Source organism: Galeopterus variegatus, unplaced genomic scaffold, assembly GCF_000696425.1.
Source record: "Galeopterus variegatus unplaced genomic scaffold, G_variegatus-3.0.2 Scaffold2792, whole genome shotgun sequence".
Taxonomy (NCBI): domain Eukaryota; kingdom Metazoa; phylum Chordata; class Mammalia; order Dermoptera; family Cynocephalidae; genus Galeopterus; species Galeopterus variegatus.
In genome coordinates, this window is record NW_007728903.1 from 212,192 (window position 1) to 230,630 (window position 18,439).

General features: G+C 51.5%; 1 protein-coding gene across 1 annotated transcript in view; it reads right to left on the minus strand.

Annotated features, from left to right (window-relative positions):
- Positions 1-947, minus strand: part of DHRS3 (dehydrogenase/reductase (SDR family) member 3) — a 22,770-nt gene extending 21,823 nt beyond the window's left edge. Inside the window, exons 1-2 of the mRNA XM_008583000.1 lie at positions 829-947; positions 198-327 (exon numbers count right to left, since the gene is read on the minus strand). Coding sequence (XP_008581222.1) covers positions 198-327; positions 829-947 — 249 coding nt within the window. The remainder of the gene's footprint in view (positions 1-197; positions 328-828) is intronic.
- Between the last annotated feature and the right edge of the window lie 17,492 nt (positions 948-18,439).

The window sequence follows — 18,439 nt, forward strand, 5'->3', positions numbered from 1 at the left end:
TGTCGGGCGTCCTGGGCAGGGCTCAAGGAGGGTGGGGCTGGGGTCCACGCACACATGGGGAGAGGGCAGGGTGGTGGGTGAGGAGGGGGGCCGGGTTGGGAGCCAGGGCGCGGCTGGGGTGGGGTCGGGGTCCCCTTCCCGCCTGGGGACCAGCCCGGGCAGTAAACAGACGCTGTGATGTCATGGGCGCCGCTGACCTGTGGCTGAACCCGGAGCTGCAAATGAGATGCGAGGTGCCAGCAGCCTCCGGGCCGCAGCCTGCGAGCCACACACGCTCCTCCGCGCCGCCGGCCGGAGGTTACCCCAGCTGCACACACGGACAGGATGCTGCAAACGCCACCAGACATTGCAACACGCAGCCAGTCTGCTGGCCGCAGCGTGAACCCTCCCGACAGCCCCCCCCAGGCAGGCACCCGCCCAGCTGGAGCCGCCTCCCTCCTCCGGAGCATCCCCGGGGGCTGGCAGCCCCCACCCATCTGGGGTCAGCTCTTCACTAGGGACCCCGTCCTACACCTCCCCACGGGGCCTCCACACCCAAGGGCTTTCTGCAGAGCAGATTGGGGGAATGCCTGCGTTTGCTGTAAGCTTTCTGGGAAACTCATTCCCTCTATGTTGAGAAGTTCCAAAGTTCCGGGGGCAGGGGTGGGGTGGGGTAGAGGTGGGAGGAGTAATGGGTGGGCGTTGGGGGAGATGGTGGAGGAATATATATATATCCTTCAGGTATAAAGAGATGCCAAAGGGCCCTGATGGCTGCCCATCACCCCCCCATTCGGAAGTGGGGCACAGATCTATTTCCGGGAGCTCCCATAGCGGCCCTGGACTCCATACCTTTGGCAGTGCTTGGTGCCAGAACTGCCCTCTGAAATGGAAAGCAGCCTGGCTGGGGTCTCAAGAACTTTGCTCTGGAATTGGTTTGTTGTGTGACTTTTGCATGAGTCACTAGGCATCTCTGGGCCTCACCATGTCCATCCGAGGAAGTGGGGAAAATCGAGCCCGGCCTCCCTCTGCTGGTGTGGGGAAGGGCATAAGGGCGAGAAAACGCTCATCAGAGGCCAAGGGGCAGGGGACGGGTGGGCTGTGTCCCCACCCGCCTCCTCCTCAAACTTGGCCTTCTGGGTTTACCGTGCAAAGCTGTGGCTGCAGGGCCTTAGGGGTGAGTGGTCCCCTGTGCCTGCAGAGCCCCCATGCTGGCTCCTCTACTTGGACCCGGCTAACTCATGACCACCCTGCCTTGTCGGGGGTGGGGAACACGGAAATGACCCCAGATCTTTAACAAGCACCCCTGGAATGCAACAAGGCACAGTTTAACACTATCACCAATTCCAGCTTCTCTTTCACTGGAGTTAACATTGAAATCTCCCTCCCATGAGCCTGTCATACTGTCTTCACAGAACTTTGTCACTATCTGAAATTACAATAGTTATCTGCTTCTTTTCTGTCTATCTCCCCCCCACTCCCCAAACACACACTCTCTCCAGAATGCAGGCTCACTTGATGAATTCCCAGACCTGCCTCGGTTATCAGGTGCCCAGTGAGTGTGTGAACGAATGGATGATATCGTTTCGCTTCTCCTATGAAATGGCGATAACCTCCCTTGAAGGGACCTCGGGAGGGATGAAGTTGACAACCTTGTGGCATAGCTATTGCCAGGACCAGCTACATAATTTGCAGGGCCCCTTGTTCAAAAATTATGAAGAATTTCAAGATTGTGACATCAAAGCGTTAAACCAAGTGCAGAGCCCTTCTGAATGCACAGCCCAGTAGAATTCCGTGGGTCACACCCAGGAAGCCAGCCCAGCTATCACACACGGGGTGCTCAATAGCAACACCCAGTGGGACCCGATGCCAGGTCAAAAGCCTTCTATCCCTCCCAGGAAACATGGCTCTGGCAAAGCCACTCCATGGAGCAAAATGTATAACACATTCCCGGCAGCCAGCTGACACCCACTCTACACACGCACGGAGGCAAATGCAGTCACTGTGGCAGCATGTTAGATTCGGGGGCGAAAGTAATCATAGCAGTAGCCTTCATTATAGTTAGTGTTTATTCAGGAGTTTCTCTGAGTTCAATAGTGAACAGGAAGTGAAGTTCAGCCCCTTCTCCTCAGTTCTGAAGTCCAAAAAGCTCTAAAATCCCCCATTTTTCTTAAATTGATCCATACATCTGGGGCAAGCCCTAATTGGAACCATCACGAGGCTATTTCTGCTCTCTTTATTCCACTGCTGTGAAGATCACTGCGTTTGATTATGGAAGGCTGCCCCAGACCCTGTGAGCATCACTGAGTTCACAGCCTATGTGCTGTATGACTCTTCTTTTTTTTTTTTTTTTTTTGTCTTTTTCCGTGTCCGGCAACGGATCGCAACCCTCAGTGTCGCCCCCATACCGGACCGGGACCGGCAACGGGATCGTAACCCTTGGTGTTGCTCCCGCACCTCGCTCAGCCAGTGAGCGGAACCGGTCTGTATGTGGGATCCGAACCCTCGGGCGGGAGCGCCGCCGCTCTTCCCAAGCAGCGCACTATCCTGTATGACTCTTCTAAAGTCCAAAAAATCTGAATTATGAAACACAACTGGCCTCAAAGGTTTCAAGTAAGAGGCTGTGAACCTGAACTATGGTCCATTTTAGAGACAGGTCACTGAGGACCCAGAAGTGTAAGTAATTGGTCAAGAGCACGGCCAGGAAGTGGCTGAGCTGGGACCCCAACCCTATCAGAGGTGAAAATTCAGCTGTTGTTTTGGAAAAGGAAAGATAAACTTTTTACTGGAATAACTCTTTCAGCATCTCCTCATACCACACCATGAATTTGGAAGTTGCTGAGCTGGTGTGTGTGTGTAATAGCACGCCAGGGCTGGTGTGTCCCGGGATACCTTCAGCTAATTAAGCATAATTTATGGACTGGCCTCCAAGGACAAGCCTTAAATTAATTACAAGCTGTGCCAAGGTAACTATCTATCCTACAGGCTATTAATTAGGAATCAGTTTAATCTCTGCGAGTACGAAGGTCACCCACCATGGAGTTGACCCTTCTGGCTGACTGGCGTCATGCTATCAGGTTGGGGATCTGTGCCTGGAGGGCTAGGGGACTCAGGGGAAGTGGGACACGGCAAGGGGAAATGGCCAGGTCAGCACATCCTGCAGAGGCCAGGATGCTGGGAGTGAGCCTGACGGGCCTCAGCTTAGGGGAGGGGAGGCAGGGTTTTGTCTCAGCACCAGCCCTGCAGCTCTGGCCATGCCAAACTCTCTTCGGTCCCCCAAAGAAACCAAACTGTCTTATCTCCCATTTTTCAGACATGCTTTTCCCCTCTGCCTGGGATATTTTCCTCCTTCATCCTCAATGCCTCACCTTAGACCCTATTCCTAGGCAGAGCCAGGATTACTTTCCCAGAAGCCAGACTGCCTGAATTCAAATCCCATGGCTGCGTGTGCTATGTGATCTTAGGCAAATACTTAACTTCTCTGAGCTCTAGTTTTCTCATCTTTAAAATGGGAATAGTAAGAGTTTCTACCTCATAGGATTGCTCTGAGGAGCAAATCAGATTGTCCATGTAAAGCACGTGGGAAGCACTTTATTAACAACAATGAGGGGGTCAAAGACTGGTTGGAAGCCCCATCTATGCCTCCCACCTTGGTCTGCCCCATCAGAGCCCCCATCCCACCACAGTATCATTGCGGGCTACTGGTCCATCTTCCCAGCTAGACTGAGGATGGAGCCGGAACCCTGTGTGTATTCTTCCCTTGTCATGCCTGTGCAATGCCTACCTGATCCCTGTGACCTAGGAGGACCCCCTGAATCCCCTTCTCTTCTGTCAATCAAATCTAACCCTGTAGAAAGCCCTCCAGGATGAGACAGAGTTTTCTGTGGAGTAGCTCTCCACCCAGCATGGAGTACAATTAACATCCTCCATTTCTGTTTTGCTCTGCAAGGACAAACCCTCCCTGATGACTGTACTATGGCCCCAGCTATATTGCCAGCTGCTCTATAGCAGAGACTGTGCCATCTTCCATCCTGGGTGACTCTGTGTGGCACCTGCATGGAACAGAGCTTTGTGTTCAGGAGGTCAGGGCAGACCCAAACAGCATTTTCTGATCCCCTGCTCAGTGTGCTCAACAATCTCATGGAATCTTCCTTTATATACGAGAAAACCAAGGCTCAGAGTGTGTGGCTGGCAGAATAACACCCCTCCCCCCAAGACACCCATGCCGTCATCCCCAGAACCTGTGAATATGTCACCTTATGTGGGAAAGGGAAATTAAGGTTGCAGGAGGAATTACATTTGCTAATCAGCTGACTTTCAGGTAGATTATTCTGGATTATCCAAGTGAGCCCATTGTAGTCACAAAGGGCCATCAGAAGAAGAATCAAAGGGAGAGGTGACTATGGAAGAGGTCAAAGTGATGCAACTTTGCTGGCTTTGAAGACAGAGGAAGGGGCCACGAACCAAGCATTGTGGCAGCCTCTAGAAGCTGGAAGGGGCAAGGGAATGGGTTCTCCCCTAGAGCCTCCAGAAGGAACACAGTCCTGACACCTTCATTTTAGCCCAGTGAGATCCAAGTTGAACTTCTGACCTGCAGAACCGTAAGAGTGTAAACATGTGTTGGTTTACGCTACTGAGGTGGTGGTAATTTGTTGCAGCAACAATAGCAAGCTCCTACAGAGAGGTTAAGGCACTTGTCCAAGGTCTCTAGGTAGAAGAGCTGGGGCTGAAATCTGAGTGACCACTCCAAAGTGTATTGTCTCTCAATGGCATAGCATCCCCTCCCTATGCTAATCTACCAGAATCACTTAAAACAAATAAAACAAACTGCTTCTGTCTTAAAGAAATGCCCTGGAGACTTTTGCAGAGGTGAGAGAGGCATTGGGGTAGATAGCCAAACACGTCTCACCACTGTGTCCAATGTTTACTGTGCACTTATTTTGTGCTCAGGATTTTAGATACATTTTCTCGTTTAACCCACATTTGACGGATAAGGAAATAGAGGCTCAGAGAGGTCTAGTAACTTGGCCAGGGTCACACAGCAAGTGAACAGAAGAGCCAGCATATAAACTTTGGTGCGCCTGACTCCTGAGCTCCAAATCTCAATTGCTATGCTATACTGGCTCCTTCAGAAAGAAACACACACACACAGACACATACACAGACACACGCACGCGCGCGCGCTCCTGCTGACTCGAAGGCCCAGGAGACATCCCCAAAGCTGAGGCAATGGGTCTGCCTGCTGAGGATGTATGAGCCCTCAGAGGGTACACCATGTCTCGAGCTCCTGCTGACCCTGCACCTTGATCTCTCTGTTGCATGTTCACAGGGAAGTGGCCCAGAAAGGCCAGGTCAAACTCCCCCATCTTTGCCAACTGAGATGTGAGGATAGGGGTGTGGAGCCAAGAGAGGACAGACTCCATGCAGGTGTGTCTGCCAGGACTGCCTGCCTGCATGAAGGTCACACTGCCCTTTCTGGTCATGCTGGCCCAGCTCTGCATGACAACCTGTTACTGGGCCTGAGAGAGGCCACTGTGTGCTGGGCTGTGGGAGCTCTAAAAGAACCCCAGAGACCCCTTGTTCCACCTTGGAAGGACCTGGCACCTGCTGTGTTCTGTTTACCTGCCTGCAGCTGGAGGGAAGAGAGAGCTGGCCTTCTATACCATGGAAACATCACCAGGAACCTTGATTGGCAAAAGGGTTTCCTTTACTTTCATATGGCAGTGGCCTTAATCTTCTAGAAAATGTTCCTAAGGAAGTCTATTCACAACTTGCTGGGCCACCTGGATGGCTGCACATTTTGTTTCTTGGAACTGAAAACTCCCTGAAGGCAGAGAGATTTCAGCTCAACCCTGAAAAGTTCATTCCATCCTTTTTTGCCAGTGCATGTCAGCAAATGACCTGATAAGGTCCACAGGATTAGACCCAGAGGTCTGGCTGGGACAGGCAGGCCTGGGTTTCCTGGCAGTTTCTGCTTGGGATGCCTGAGAACTGATGTTGTCCTTCCACAAGGAGGTTTACTGGACATCTGTACCTGATCCCTTTGCTCCTGGTCACAGCACCCCAATTTCCCTGGCTGAAGCCCACTGCTTACTCTCAAACCCCATGTCTTGGCTGGGGCTGGTACACCCCTGGTTCAGAGACCAGCCTATGACTCACATCTGGCCAGTGAGAGCACCATTTCCAGTGACTGGTTCAGGCTCGACCCAATCACTGCCAAGGAGACTCAATTCCTGCACACTTGCAGAGCTGCTGGGCAGAGGACACCCATCTACCCACTCAACTGGGAGCTGGGGGCTTAAGTCAGGAGCAAGTGGCAGGTGTGAACAGACCCACGGCAGAGAGGTCTGCCTAAAAGTGAGGGAGGGAGAACAAAGCAGAGCGGCTGAATCTGGACAACACTGTTTGAGGTCCTGGAGCCATGCCCAAAGGCAGCCCTACCAAGGGACCAATAAACCAAAGTGAAGGACACCTCCAGACCCCCCATGAGGACAGCTGTGGTTAACGTTGTTCGAGCCAGTTAGACTCCCTGGCTGCTAAGGGCACATGCTGCACAGACTCCACTAGGGGCTGTCAACGTGGTCTCTTCCACGGAGTGATTAGCTGAGAGGCAATGAAACTCACTGGCTGCAAGCAGATGCCCTGGGTTTAACTTGGCCCCTTACTAGCTGTGTGATTTTAAGTTACTGACCCAAAGTTTTGGTCAGTAAGAAAAGAATGATAACCTTCCACATCGGAAAGTTACCGTGGGGAGTAAAGGACCTTGTTACACGTAAAGTGCTTAGAACGGTCCCTGTCATATAGCAGGTGCTCAGTAAACACTGGCTCTAACTAGGTATGATGGATCAATCATGCATTCATTCAGTCAACAAACATTTATTAAGTGCCTACTGTGTGCCAGATACTGTGTGAGGTGCCAAAGATACCTGGTGAGTAAGAGGGACACATCCCTTGCCCTCAGGGATCTTACAGTCTTTAGAGAAGGGACATATCAGCAAGCAGCCACAGAGCGTGGTGAGTTGCCATGGTAACCCATGATTTTTGCCTCACCACAGCCCAGCTCTGACTAATTGAGCTACTTGGACTCAGACATGCCCTATGTAGGGGAAGTTGGGTGGTTGTGGGGGGGTCTGGGGTGGCCAGGGCCAGAGTGGAGGTCTTGGCTCCCCAGCACAGAGGGCCTGCACTGGACCAGCCCCTGCTGACAGAGAAAGGGGCCACTGTCACCAGTCATCTCAACAGGGCTTGAAGCCTCGAGTGGGAGGGAAGCCAGCCAGGCTTTGAGCCCTCCCTGTGGGGACAGCAATTCTCTCCCACAGACTTCTAGAAAGAGTCAAGGGCTAAAAGTCCCCAAGGGCTTCTGTGGCATGGGCAGAATTCTCCCTTCCAGGGGGAATCCCAGAGCCAGGGTAAGTCAGGCCAGAGGGTTCCTTGCCTTTTGTCCTTAGTCCCCAGCAGAACTCTGATCCGATATGTAAAAGGTACAGAGCTGGGGCTGGAGGGGTGTCCACCGTCCCCCACTTCCTGCCACTGCCCCCAGCTGAAAGGAGTGGCCATCTCTTACAAACACTCTCACAACAAATGAGGAAGCTTATATGAGTTATTTCACTACATCTTCATACCTTCATTTTTCAGATGAGGGAACCAAAGCCCAGAGAGATAGAGTCACTTGCCCGAGGTCACACAGCAGGTCACTGGGAGGCCCCCTAGGCTCTATGGGATTAGGAACAGGAGCCCAGCAGCCCTGGCTGGCCCCATGAATTGCATGAATGCTCTGGCCAGTGAACTGGCCTCTGACACTCAAAAGACTTGTTGACTGCTGTGACAGTGCCTATGTGCCAGCCCTCAGCTTTGGGGCTGGGGTTCCCAAGTCATGCTCTCCCAGCACTGCGTGCTTTTGAGGCAGAGAAGGACAGGCAGAAGCCTCTGAGTCCTTTCTGGCAGATGAATTGGGGCTCAATCCCATTGGAGAGGCTGTCTCAGCCCTGGTTGAGTATTTAGGGCTTCTAGCTTGTGGGCTCCCCAGTGGTGAAGGGGCCCTGGCTGACGGCTGAATAGGGTCTGGGGTTCCACACACCTGGGGTGGGACTGGGGGTCCCACTCCAGAGAACTAAGGCATTTCAGTCCAGAAGCTACAAGGCCTTGGAGTAAAGAGCCAAAGTTTGAGGAACCAAAGAGATCATATTCAGCAAATCCAAATTAGGGTCAACTGGGGAGAGGAAGTGTGCTGAATTTCCTAGAACAGTTATTTTCAAGCCTTATTTTTTTCTGCTCTTTAAAGCAATGTCATTCTTTCAAAATGCATACAGAAATCTTAATGGTATTCTTTTTTTTTTTTTTTTTTTCCTTTTTGTCTTTTTTTGTGCCCGGCAATGGATTGCGACACGCGCCCGTACCGGACCGGGACCGGCTACGGGATCGCAACCCTCGGTGTTGCTCCCGCACCTCGCTCAGCCAGTGAGCAGCCGGTCTGTATGTGGGATCTGAACCCTCGGCGGGAGCGCCGCCGTGCTTCCCAAGCGGTGCACTGTAGCAGTGCGCCACCGGGCCGGCCCAAAATGCATACAGAAATCTTAATGGTTTTCTTTTTTTTTTTTTTTTCCTTTTTGTCTTTTTTTGTGCCCGGCAATGGATTGCGACACGCGCCCGTACCGGACCGGGACCGGCTACGGGATCGCAACCCTCGGTGTTGCTCCCGCACCTCGCTCAGCCAGTGAGCAGCCGGTCTGTATGTGGGATCTGAACCCTCGGCGGGAGCGCCGCCGTGCTTCCCAAGCGGTGCACTGTAGCAGTGCGCCACCGGGCCGGCCGAAAATGCATACAGAAATCTTAATGGTAATCTAAGTGACAAAACAGAAGTGAAGCTGATCTAGTTAAATGGAGGTCGGGTCCCTCAGAACTCTACCTGCTCTGCCTCCCACTTGGCCCCACCTTCTTGGAGCCCCTAGGCTACTCTGCAACCCAATTTGATAACGTGGTCCTAGAATCTCAACTGTTGTTGAGGTCTGCCTGGGGCTGTCAGGGCTTTTGGTAGAAGTGGTTGGTAGGAGTGGGACATACAGACAGGAGACAGTTATCTACAAATATCTCCCCAGGAGTATGTTTCAGCATGGACAAAATAATCATATGCTTCATCGATCAAAATGTTTTTCTTAAAAAAAAAAAAAGCGCTTTTCTAGTCCCTTCCTGAAAGGCCACTGAAAAGGGAATTCAAGGTCACTTTCTTCAAATGGCCAATGGGGCTGGAAAGGCTTGGGCCCAGGGGCCTTTGCCAAGCTAACCACTGTTGGCAATAGCACCAAGCCACAAATCTGTACTGTCCACCCTGAACTGGGCCCTGGCTTCTATGTCACAGGACACCAGAGTGTCCCCTGCCTCTGACAAGTGCTCAGTCCTGGCCCTGCATTAGAGCCTGTAGGACTTGGATGGGTTTTGATTGGATCTAGCCCAAGACTTCTAAACCTAGTTTCCAGGATAGGCACCAGGGGGAACAGAACCCCTGAAAGTTCTAAAAATGTGTATCATTGCACATTCTTCTCGGGACAGCAGTCATACTTTCTTCAGATCCTTGAAGGGCTCTGCAATTGGCAAAAGATTAAGACTTACTGCAGCCCCCTCAATTGCCACATCCGTGAAGAATTTTTCTAAGATTTCCCTTAATCTACAGTGATCTCTCCCTTCTCTGTACTACCAAATCTCTCAGGTCACTTGGAGGATCCAGCTTAGTGACCTCAGGTTTAGTTGGAGGGAGGTATCATTCATTCATTTACCCCTCATCAGCTGGGTCCCTGCATATTTAAGGTGCTACACTGGTTGTCAAATGAAAGAAATTCAACTGTGCTATTCTTCTGCTTATTAGTTACCTTTAAAATAAACCCTGATGACAGATGACTACCTTAATCCTTTGGCAAGTATCCCATTCATTGTATGCAAATACTGCTACCCAGTGCTCTAAACAATGTGCGTGTAAAGTGAATTTAAGTACATCCCTGCCCACATCCTGTTGACTCATTTATTCCTTATCAATTCCTCTCCAGAACCCTCTGTGCACCAGGTCCCATTATTTTACAGTTTGTCTCTTGACCTCTCCATAACCCTGAAGGAGGTAGGCTGGGCCACGCTGAGATTATTTGTCCCAGAGGGAAAAGCTCTAGTTCTGAAGCTAGAAATCCTGGGTTCAAAGTCTGCCTCCAGCAGACTAGGGCTGGGCATCCTAGGGCACCTTTCCTCACCTGCATCTCAGGAATGGGCTGCCGGTCACACCTGCCTCTAAACATGGCAATGCATGTAAAAAACCACTGTGCTTTAATTCATGCATATTACCATGATGTTGATTATCATATTCATGTATAGTACCACAGTCATGTATATGAGGTACTTCAAAAAGTTCGTGGAAAAATGGAATTAAAATATGAATCCTTTCATGAACTTTTTGAAGTACCCTCACATTACCACAATTATATATATTACCTGTCATGTGTATTACCACAGCCATGAATAGTGCCAGTCATGTAGAATACCAATCTTGCTGAGTGCCAGTCATGTATAGTGCCACCATCACGTAGAGTACAATCATGTAGAGTACTTTTCACAATAGCACCACTGTCATGTAGAGCATCAGTCACGTAGAGCACCGCAGCGTGTAGAGGACCACCGTCACGTAGAGTACAGTCACGTAGAGTACCAGGATCACAAATAGTGCCACTGTCATGTAGAGCACCACAGTCTTGTATATTGCTAGGAGCCCAAAGAAGCCATCGGTATCCAGTTTGGGAGCTGCCGGGGTCTCAGTCAGGACTGAAGTTCAGAGTGAAGGATGTGAACACGTGTCTGCCCTGCGCTGCCCCCTCCTCCCCTCTCTCCAGCACCCTGAAAAACCTGTGCACGGGAGTGACATAACTGCTGGCGGACCCTGGTGAGGTCACGCTGAGAAGGGCTGCCTTCTTTTATTGTTTAAGTGTTGGTTGATTGATGCTGCTGTCCTCTCCTCCTCTTGCCCTGACCTTGCCTGGGTCACTGATGTTACTCTGGTGACAATGACTCATAGAATCTAAGGGGTAGAATGTACCTGGGAGATCATCCAGAAACTAACCTCCCCGATGCAGGAATCTCTACAGCACGCTTAAGAGAGCAGCCTGTTCTTCTGCAGAAAGCTTCAAAGGGTGGGAAACTCCCGTGGGCCTGATGAGGCCTTCCAGAACTATCTGGGACAGGTCCCAGGCCTCTGCAGTATCAGGAGGCAGCTGATACCATCCATCCACGGATCTGCCAGCCAATCCAAGTCATGGCTTCCCATCCTTGTCACCCTGGACACCCTCCAATTGCTCAAGAACCCTCTCAAAGTGTTGACCCATACTGACCACAGTGCTCCAGAAGTCCTTTGACAAAGTAGAATAGAAAAGCATCTCCTTCATTCTGGGCACCAATACATCTGATTTTATTTTATTTCTAGGGGAATTAAGCTTTACTGCCATTAAAAGTCATCTTATTGGAGTCAATTCATCCTTCCAATGTGTCAGGGGCTTTTTCAGTCCTGAGACAGGCATTGCTCCAGGGGTGCTAAGTACCACGAGGAGAGAACCTTGTTTCTGTGGTTCCCTGTGGCATCTGCAAGCCCTAGCTTGCTGGATCAATGAATGAAGTCACAATTCCTCAGAGCTGTGTCACCCTCAAGCTGGTCATCATTCCTCCCCTGAGTTCCCAGCAAGAACAGATCAGGCCCTGGCTGGGAGCAGGGCTGCCCAGTAGACCCGGAGGCCTGGGTTCTGGCTGACTCGCACCCACTCCAGTTCTCCTCAGCTCGAACACTGCTCCTTTACCGTGAAGACGTCAGAGGAGTCTGTCAGTGTCTTCTAAATCCCAGTGCAATGCTGTGAACATGCCCTGAGCTTTGCAAAGCTCTTCAAGAAGACGGCTAAGCAAGTCTGGTGTGATGTTCTTGGGGGAGCCACAGAAACCTAGTGGCCTCCAAACTGGTCTCCCCGCTGGCCTGGCACCCCCACCAGGTTCCCTATCACAGCAGCCAGGTAATCCTGCTAAGACTTAGGTGAGAGCATGACTCCCTGCTCAAAACCTTCCAACTGTTCCCAGTTTCACTCAGAATCAAAGCCACAGCTGGTTCTAGGGTCTGCTGGGCTCACACACCCTGCCCTGAAACCCACCCCCATCCCCTGGCCCCCTCCCCTCCCCCTCACTGCCGCAGCCACTGGCAGCTTCCCTCTGGCCAGAATGCTGCCCGTCCCTTCCCACCGTACCCTCACTTCCTTGTTTCCTCTGTGTCCTCTTCTCAGTGTGGCCCTCCCTGCCACCCTAGCTAGAGTTTCAGCCCCTCCTATTTCTGTCCTCCTCACCTCACTGGTCTCCTTAGCACTCACTACGATCTAACGTACTATCTATTTTATTTATCTTATTTATTATCTGTCTCCCTCACTAAAATGTCAGCTCTACGGGGGTGGGGATTTTCATCTGCTTTGCACCCTGCCATATCCCCAGTGCTTAGAACAGCACCTGGCACATAGTAGGTGCTCAATAAATTTGTTCAATGTATGAATAAGGGAATGAATGAATGAGTTCCTAACAACCATTCGAGTGATGATCTGTTCTGGCATTCTGGCGCTCTCTTGTTGAGAACCTGGGCTGGTGCCCATTTTCAGGACTCTCATATCCCATTCGTTTTAAGGTGTGCCACAGCACACAGCACGCAGTTGAGCCTGCTGACGTCTAAGTAGAGTCACTTCTCTACTTTCCAATTGGCTTCAACCGTTTCCTGATTTCCATGGCTCATCTGAATAATATGTTTGAAATGCTTCCTTTCAATTATCTTACAGATTTGGTGTACTTTTAGATTGTGTTTCCTGAAGGCAATGAAAATGGTCTCACAGCATTCTGTGTGATCACACTTTTATCCAAAGATAAGGGAGAATGTATTGGGTCGGGAAGCCTTCCTGCACTGAGACTCAAAACTATGTAGGATTTTGGTGGAAGAGGCAGGTTGGGACAAGGCCTTCAGGGGTGAGTTACAGTGATTGTGACAAGATACTTTCCCTGGGTGGAAAGGACACCTTCCCATAAATACAGCCGAAATCATTTTCTCAAAGTGGATGGCTTTCACCGATAACAAGAAATGAACCAGAGAAAGTGACCATAATGACAAAGGGATCAGAAGGGCTCTGGGCAGTCATAAACAAAAACTTGTACTTGAAAAGATATAAGTTCAGATGAGCTTGAAGTCTAAACACGAACTCACAGAAGGGCTAGATAGTCCAAACCAGAAATGGACTTGCTGATGTGCTTTCAGAATTACTAGTTCTGGGAAGCATTCTCTAACACCTAAATAGACAATCTGGTGATTTTAGGATAAAAACCAGAAAATTTTGCTTGACATGGTAGTTAAGGAATTTGGGCCCTTCATTCCCTTGAAAGCTACAGGTTGAAAACATCAACATCTTGTACAAGAGCTGAAATAAATCCACGGCAGACAGCTACCTGGCGCCTGTTGAGGGAGTTTAGGAACGGGTATGGGGCCTCCCAAGGAGTGAGAGCGTAGTGCATTTTCCAACTTGAAGTTGCTTCTTTTCCATTCAGTGGGATCTGATGACGAGCAAGAGAGGCTGAGATAGTGATGATCAGGACAAGTGCTTCCCCCCCAACATCCTCTCCCCCCAACTCAGGGAGCTCGGCACGGTTGCTTTCCTGGGTGACTGATGTACGACATGAGAGCACATCCCCCCAACTCAGGGAGCTCGGCACGGTTGCTTTCCTGGGTGACTGATGTACGACATGAGAACTTTAGAGCACGTTCCTGGGTGACTGATGTACGACATGAGAGCACACCAGGATCTTAGGGCTCCTTGCATCCCCTCTCATTTTATAGGTGTGCTTCTTAGCTGTGACCTGAGAAGGCAGTGACTTTTCCAGGCTCAAGAACCCAGTCTCTCATGCCTCCCGCCCAGGTGAGCAAGGCCACAGGGGCATGGTACCAGATAGGGACGCCTTTGCTCCCCAAGGGAAGGGGCTGGGGGAGTGAGAGAGGGAAGTCTGTCTATTTACCAGACAGCCCAAATTGTAAGGGCCATTATAAGGACCAGATGCTCCGAGCTGAAAGACTTCTCCCAGATGCCCCAGGTAGGCCAGGTAGGCCACCTTTCCTGCTTCCAGGCTGCATCAGGGTGAGGATGGGGGAGAGGGGCCACTGCTCTCTCCCATATCAATTACTTAATGCTGCTCTTTTGACCTGACCTGATGACTTTGGGTCCCATAAGATGACCTGTCTGGGCCGGCCCGGTGGCGCACTGGATAGTGCGCTGCTTGGGAAGTGCGGCGGCGCTCCCGCCCGAGGGTTCGGATCCCACATATGGACCGGTTCCCGCTCACTGGCTGAGCGAGGCGCGGGAGCAACGCCGAGGGTTGCGATCCCGTTGCCGGTCCCCGGTCCGGTACGGGGGCAACACTGAGGGTTGTGATCCTTTGCCGGACACGGAAAAAAAAAAAAAAAAAAAAAAAAAAAAAAAAGGTGACCTGTCTGGACCCCCCCTCCTCTCTTTCTCCTTTTTCCTATTCTCACAGGTACTGACTTGACTCAGAGTCTGAGGTGTGGACCCCCTGCTTACCTTCCAGCTCCCTATGGCACTGTAGGCTACTTTCTTGCTTCCCTTTCTGTCTCCCTCCCCCAATTCCAGCCAGGTACAGTCTTTGACCAGGTTTCTTACCCTTCATCCCTTCTGGTTGAAACTCTGGACCTTTGTCAAGGCTCAAATGCCACTTCTTCCTGAAGCTTTCCATGAGTACTTTTTATAAATTAACTGTGCTTCCACTGGGTGGTGCCACCCTAAATTCATGTCCTCCTGGAACTTCAGAATGTGACCTTATCTGGAAACAGGGTCTTTGGAGATGTAATGAGTTACGGATCTCAAGATGAGGTCATACCGGATTTAGTATGTGTTCCCAAATCCAATGACTGGTGTCCTTATAAGAAGATGAGAGGACACAGAGAAGACAACCCTGTGAAGATGGAGTCAGAGATTAGAGTGCCACAGCCACAAGCCAAGGAACACCAGAGCCACCAGGAACTGGAAGAGGCAAGGAAGCTTTCTCCCCTAGAATCTTTGGAGGCAGATGGACCCTGCTGACACCTTGACTTCAGATTTCTAGCCTCCAGAACTGTGAGAGAATAAAGCTCTGTTGTAAGCCAGCAGGTTTGCGGAAATTTGAAGCTAATACGCACAGTCATTTGTGCCTTCACTGTAAGCACCTGGCCATGTCTCTCAGTCTTTATTCATCTTTGCTACGTCCCCCACAGACCCAGAGCTGTGCCAAACACCGAACACACACCACAGGCAGGTTTGCTGAACTAGGTCTCCCAGAGACCGCTGTCAAAGTGAATGACAGGTGGGTGGGCCCTGGTGCTAGGAATGGGAAGGACACGGGAACTGCTGCATGGATGTGACAGTGAGGGAGTCACAAATCCACCTAAAGGGTCAAGTTCCTGGCTAGCTGCTTTAGGAACAGGGCTACAAACTCCCACATACTGTTAATTTGATAAAAGCAACGCAAGAATGATTTGGAGCCAGTTATCTTTCTACCTCCCTGAAACAAGTCCTTGAGTCCTCGGTGGGGGGATTGGACCCATGTATGTTGTCCCTGTCTGCACGCTGCCCCCACCACCCCTGGCCTGCAGTCAGGGCCCAGGGCTCTAGTCCAGCCACTTGCCCGTTATTGGACAAAAGGCTGGGACAGCCACTGCAGATACTTCCAAGGAGACAGTCCATTTCTCTTCCTCCCAGGGGCTCCTGCTAAAACCATGTTAAACTCAAAGACTTTGGAGACTGGGCCAGCCAACTAACTAGCCAGGAGCCTCTGGGGGAGAGGGGAAATGGGCCTGAGCTTTGTGAATGTTTTCATGGGAGGAATTCCAGAGGGTATAGAAAAGAAAAAAGGAGTGCAGTGCGAATAATCCAGCAAGAATCTTTCCCCTGGAGACCCTACCCATGACTGGCCCTGACTTAGTACATTGTGGGTAAGGAGAGTTATCTTCTGATTAGGAGCTTTTGAACTCCTGAAGCCTTTGTGTCCTTTTAAGAAAAACCCTTTTTGGGTCACCTTGCAGCCTGAGGCTCACTGCCACCCACAAATATTGCCAAATCCTATTTAACTCAAGGTCATTATGGGAAACTGGATTGTTATCCTGCCCCCTCCAAATAAATGAACATTTCCTGGACATGTCAGCTGTCTGCAGAGGCTCCGGTACTCCTCCTCTCTTTCCCTTTAGGGGACCTTTTCCCTTGATCCAATCCCACCAGAATCCAGGCAGGGAGGGCTCTCAGATGGAGCCTGTGCTTCCACCGAGGGCAGAAGCAGAGCCATCCATGGCTGCACACTGCCGCCTGCCTCCCAGCTCTCTCCACACGCCTGAACCGCCCCCAAGCACACTGCTCACGCTGTCCACAACCCGCTCCACCATCTCCGTAAATTTCCCACCCCCGCAACACTTGGCCCTTTGTCCCCAAGCCCACTGGGCTCCAAAACACTCCCGGCTCTGGGGGTTGTCCCAAAGTCCTCTCACTGGCCCCAGATGGACTCATGCAAGGAGCTGCGATTCCAAATTCCCCACCGTGACAGCAAGCGGAAGGCTCATTAAAAAGTAGCTCCAGTAATTGGTCAGATAATTAGGAGTTATGGGGAGCGCTCCTGGTCATCCATATTGGTCTGATGACTGAACCTAGCCTGAGTGGCCCTGGGAGTTCCACAAGCCATCATGGATCCTGTTTTTGGTGACCGTGACACCCATTTAAGACATAATTCTAACTGGCCCTGGGTTTCTTCCCTAGAACAGGTTGTCCATTCCAAGTTAGGTGGATCATGGCTCCCAGTGCATGAACTTGCAGGCTCCACTCTGCACAACTCCCAGCCACCACACACTTCTTTCAATTTTGGATTGTTTATAGTCAGTCAGGTTTTTCCAGATTGACTAAGAGTTCCTCATATGCCTACTGCAGTCAGTGACAAGAGCAGTAAAAGAGACCCAGGACTTGGGCCAGCTGCAAGACTCAGTAGCATCTCTGTGGGATGCAGACAGCTAAGGAATGGCAATCACAGGCAATTGTCCCAAACTCCACCTCTCTTCCCCAAGGACACACTCATCTCCCCTCCTGATTCCCCTCCACAAAGGGCCTTGGGAGCCCTTCAATGAGGCATCTCCTCAAGGAAACAAAACTGCTGAGAACAACTCTCACTTCCCTTTATTCAGTGTGTCCAAGGGTTAAAAACACTTCGGAGCTCCCCTTCCAACTGCAAGGTCAAGCAGCTGTCCAAACCACCCAAGGAGAAAAGGGAGCCCTGGACCGCCAGACCCCGGCTAGTTTGGCCAGGACAGTCCCCTGCCAGCCTGGCTAGGGAAGAGTTAATCGGGTGATCAGCTTTGGCTGATAGTTCAGGCTCCAAAGTTCAGTCCCAGTCACAGCCACCCCAGAGGAATTGTAAATCTCAGGGCAGTATTTAACAAAACAAAAGCAACCTGGAATTACATGCAGGTTTGGTTTTCTACAGTACATATTTACTTAATCCCCAAGGTATGTGGCTCCATGTCAGATCAGCTGGCTCTGCTGGCCCTTTCACCCCCGGTTCACAACAGTTTAAGTTTCAAACTAATTCCCTGTTTTCGCTCTTCCTCCTCACAGGGCCTGCTGAAGACAGGCCAGCCTGCCCGCCTCAAATCCCTCTCTTGTCACTGGGTGAGTCAGCGTGGCCTGGGTTAGGAGCTGGGTGACAGCTGGCTCACCCGCACCACTTTCTGGCACTACGTCTTCAAAAACTGAAGCAAGAGGTGCTGGGACCACCAAAAAGCTCAAGGCTGTGCCTGGTGGGGAGGACCCTCCCTGCAGTGCCACCTCCCAACTTCATGGGAAGGAACCCCCTGGGGCGGGGCTGGGGGACAGGGCTGACGGTGAGAACAAGGGTTCTTTATCAGCCGCTGGTTACCCCTGTCCTCTTTGCTGATTGCCTCCTCGTGCCTGTCTGGCCACGCTGGACCATCCAAGGTCGCTCCCCGCTTTTCAAACGCAACCCGAGTACCCCTCTCGTCCTGTCTCCAGAGCTGCAGCCGCCCAGGTTGGAGCTGGGAAGCGGGTTGCCAAGGAAAATATGAAGCGCCAGCTAACAGGCGGCTCCCAGCTCTACCCAGGGGCGCGCACACCCTGCGCTCGCCGGGGTGGCGGCAAAAAGGGGAAAAAGGCGGGGGAGTGGGGGCCGGAGTACAGCACCTTCCTCCGGGAGGGAGGAATGTGGGAAATGGGTGGGTCCCCTCAGTTTCGGGGTGGGGGAGAACAGCCAGCCAGACTCCGGTCCCAAAGGCGCGGATCTGCTCCGGACCTGCCAAAAAAGACAGTCCGGTGCCCGGCAAATTCACAAGGCACTGGCGGGCGGCGCCGGGGACACGGGTGGCCGGGCGGCGCGGGTGCCGGCAGCG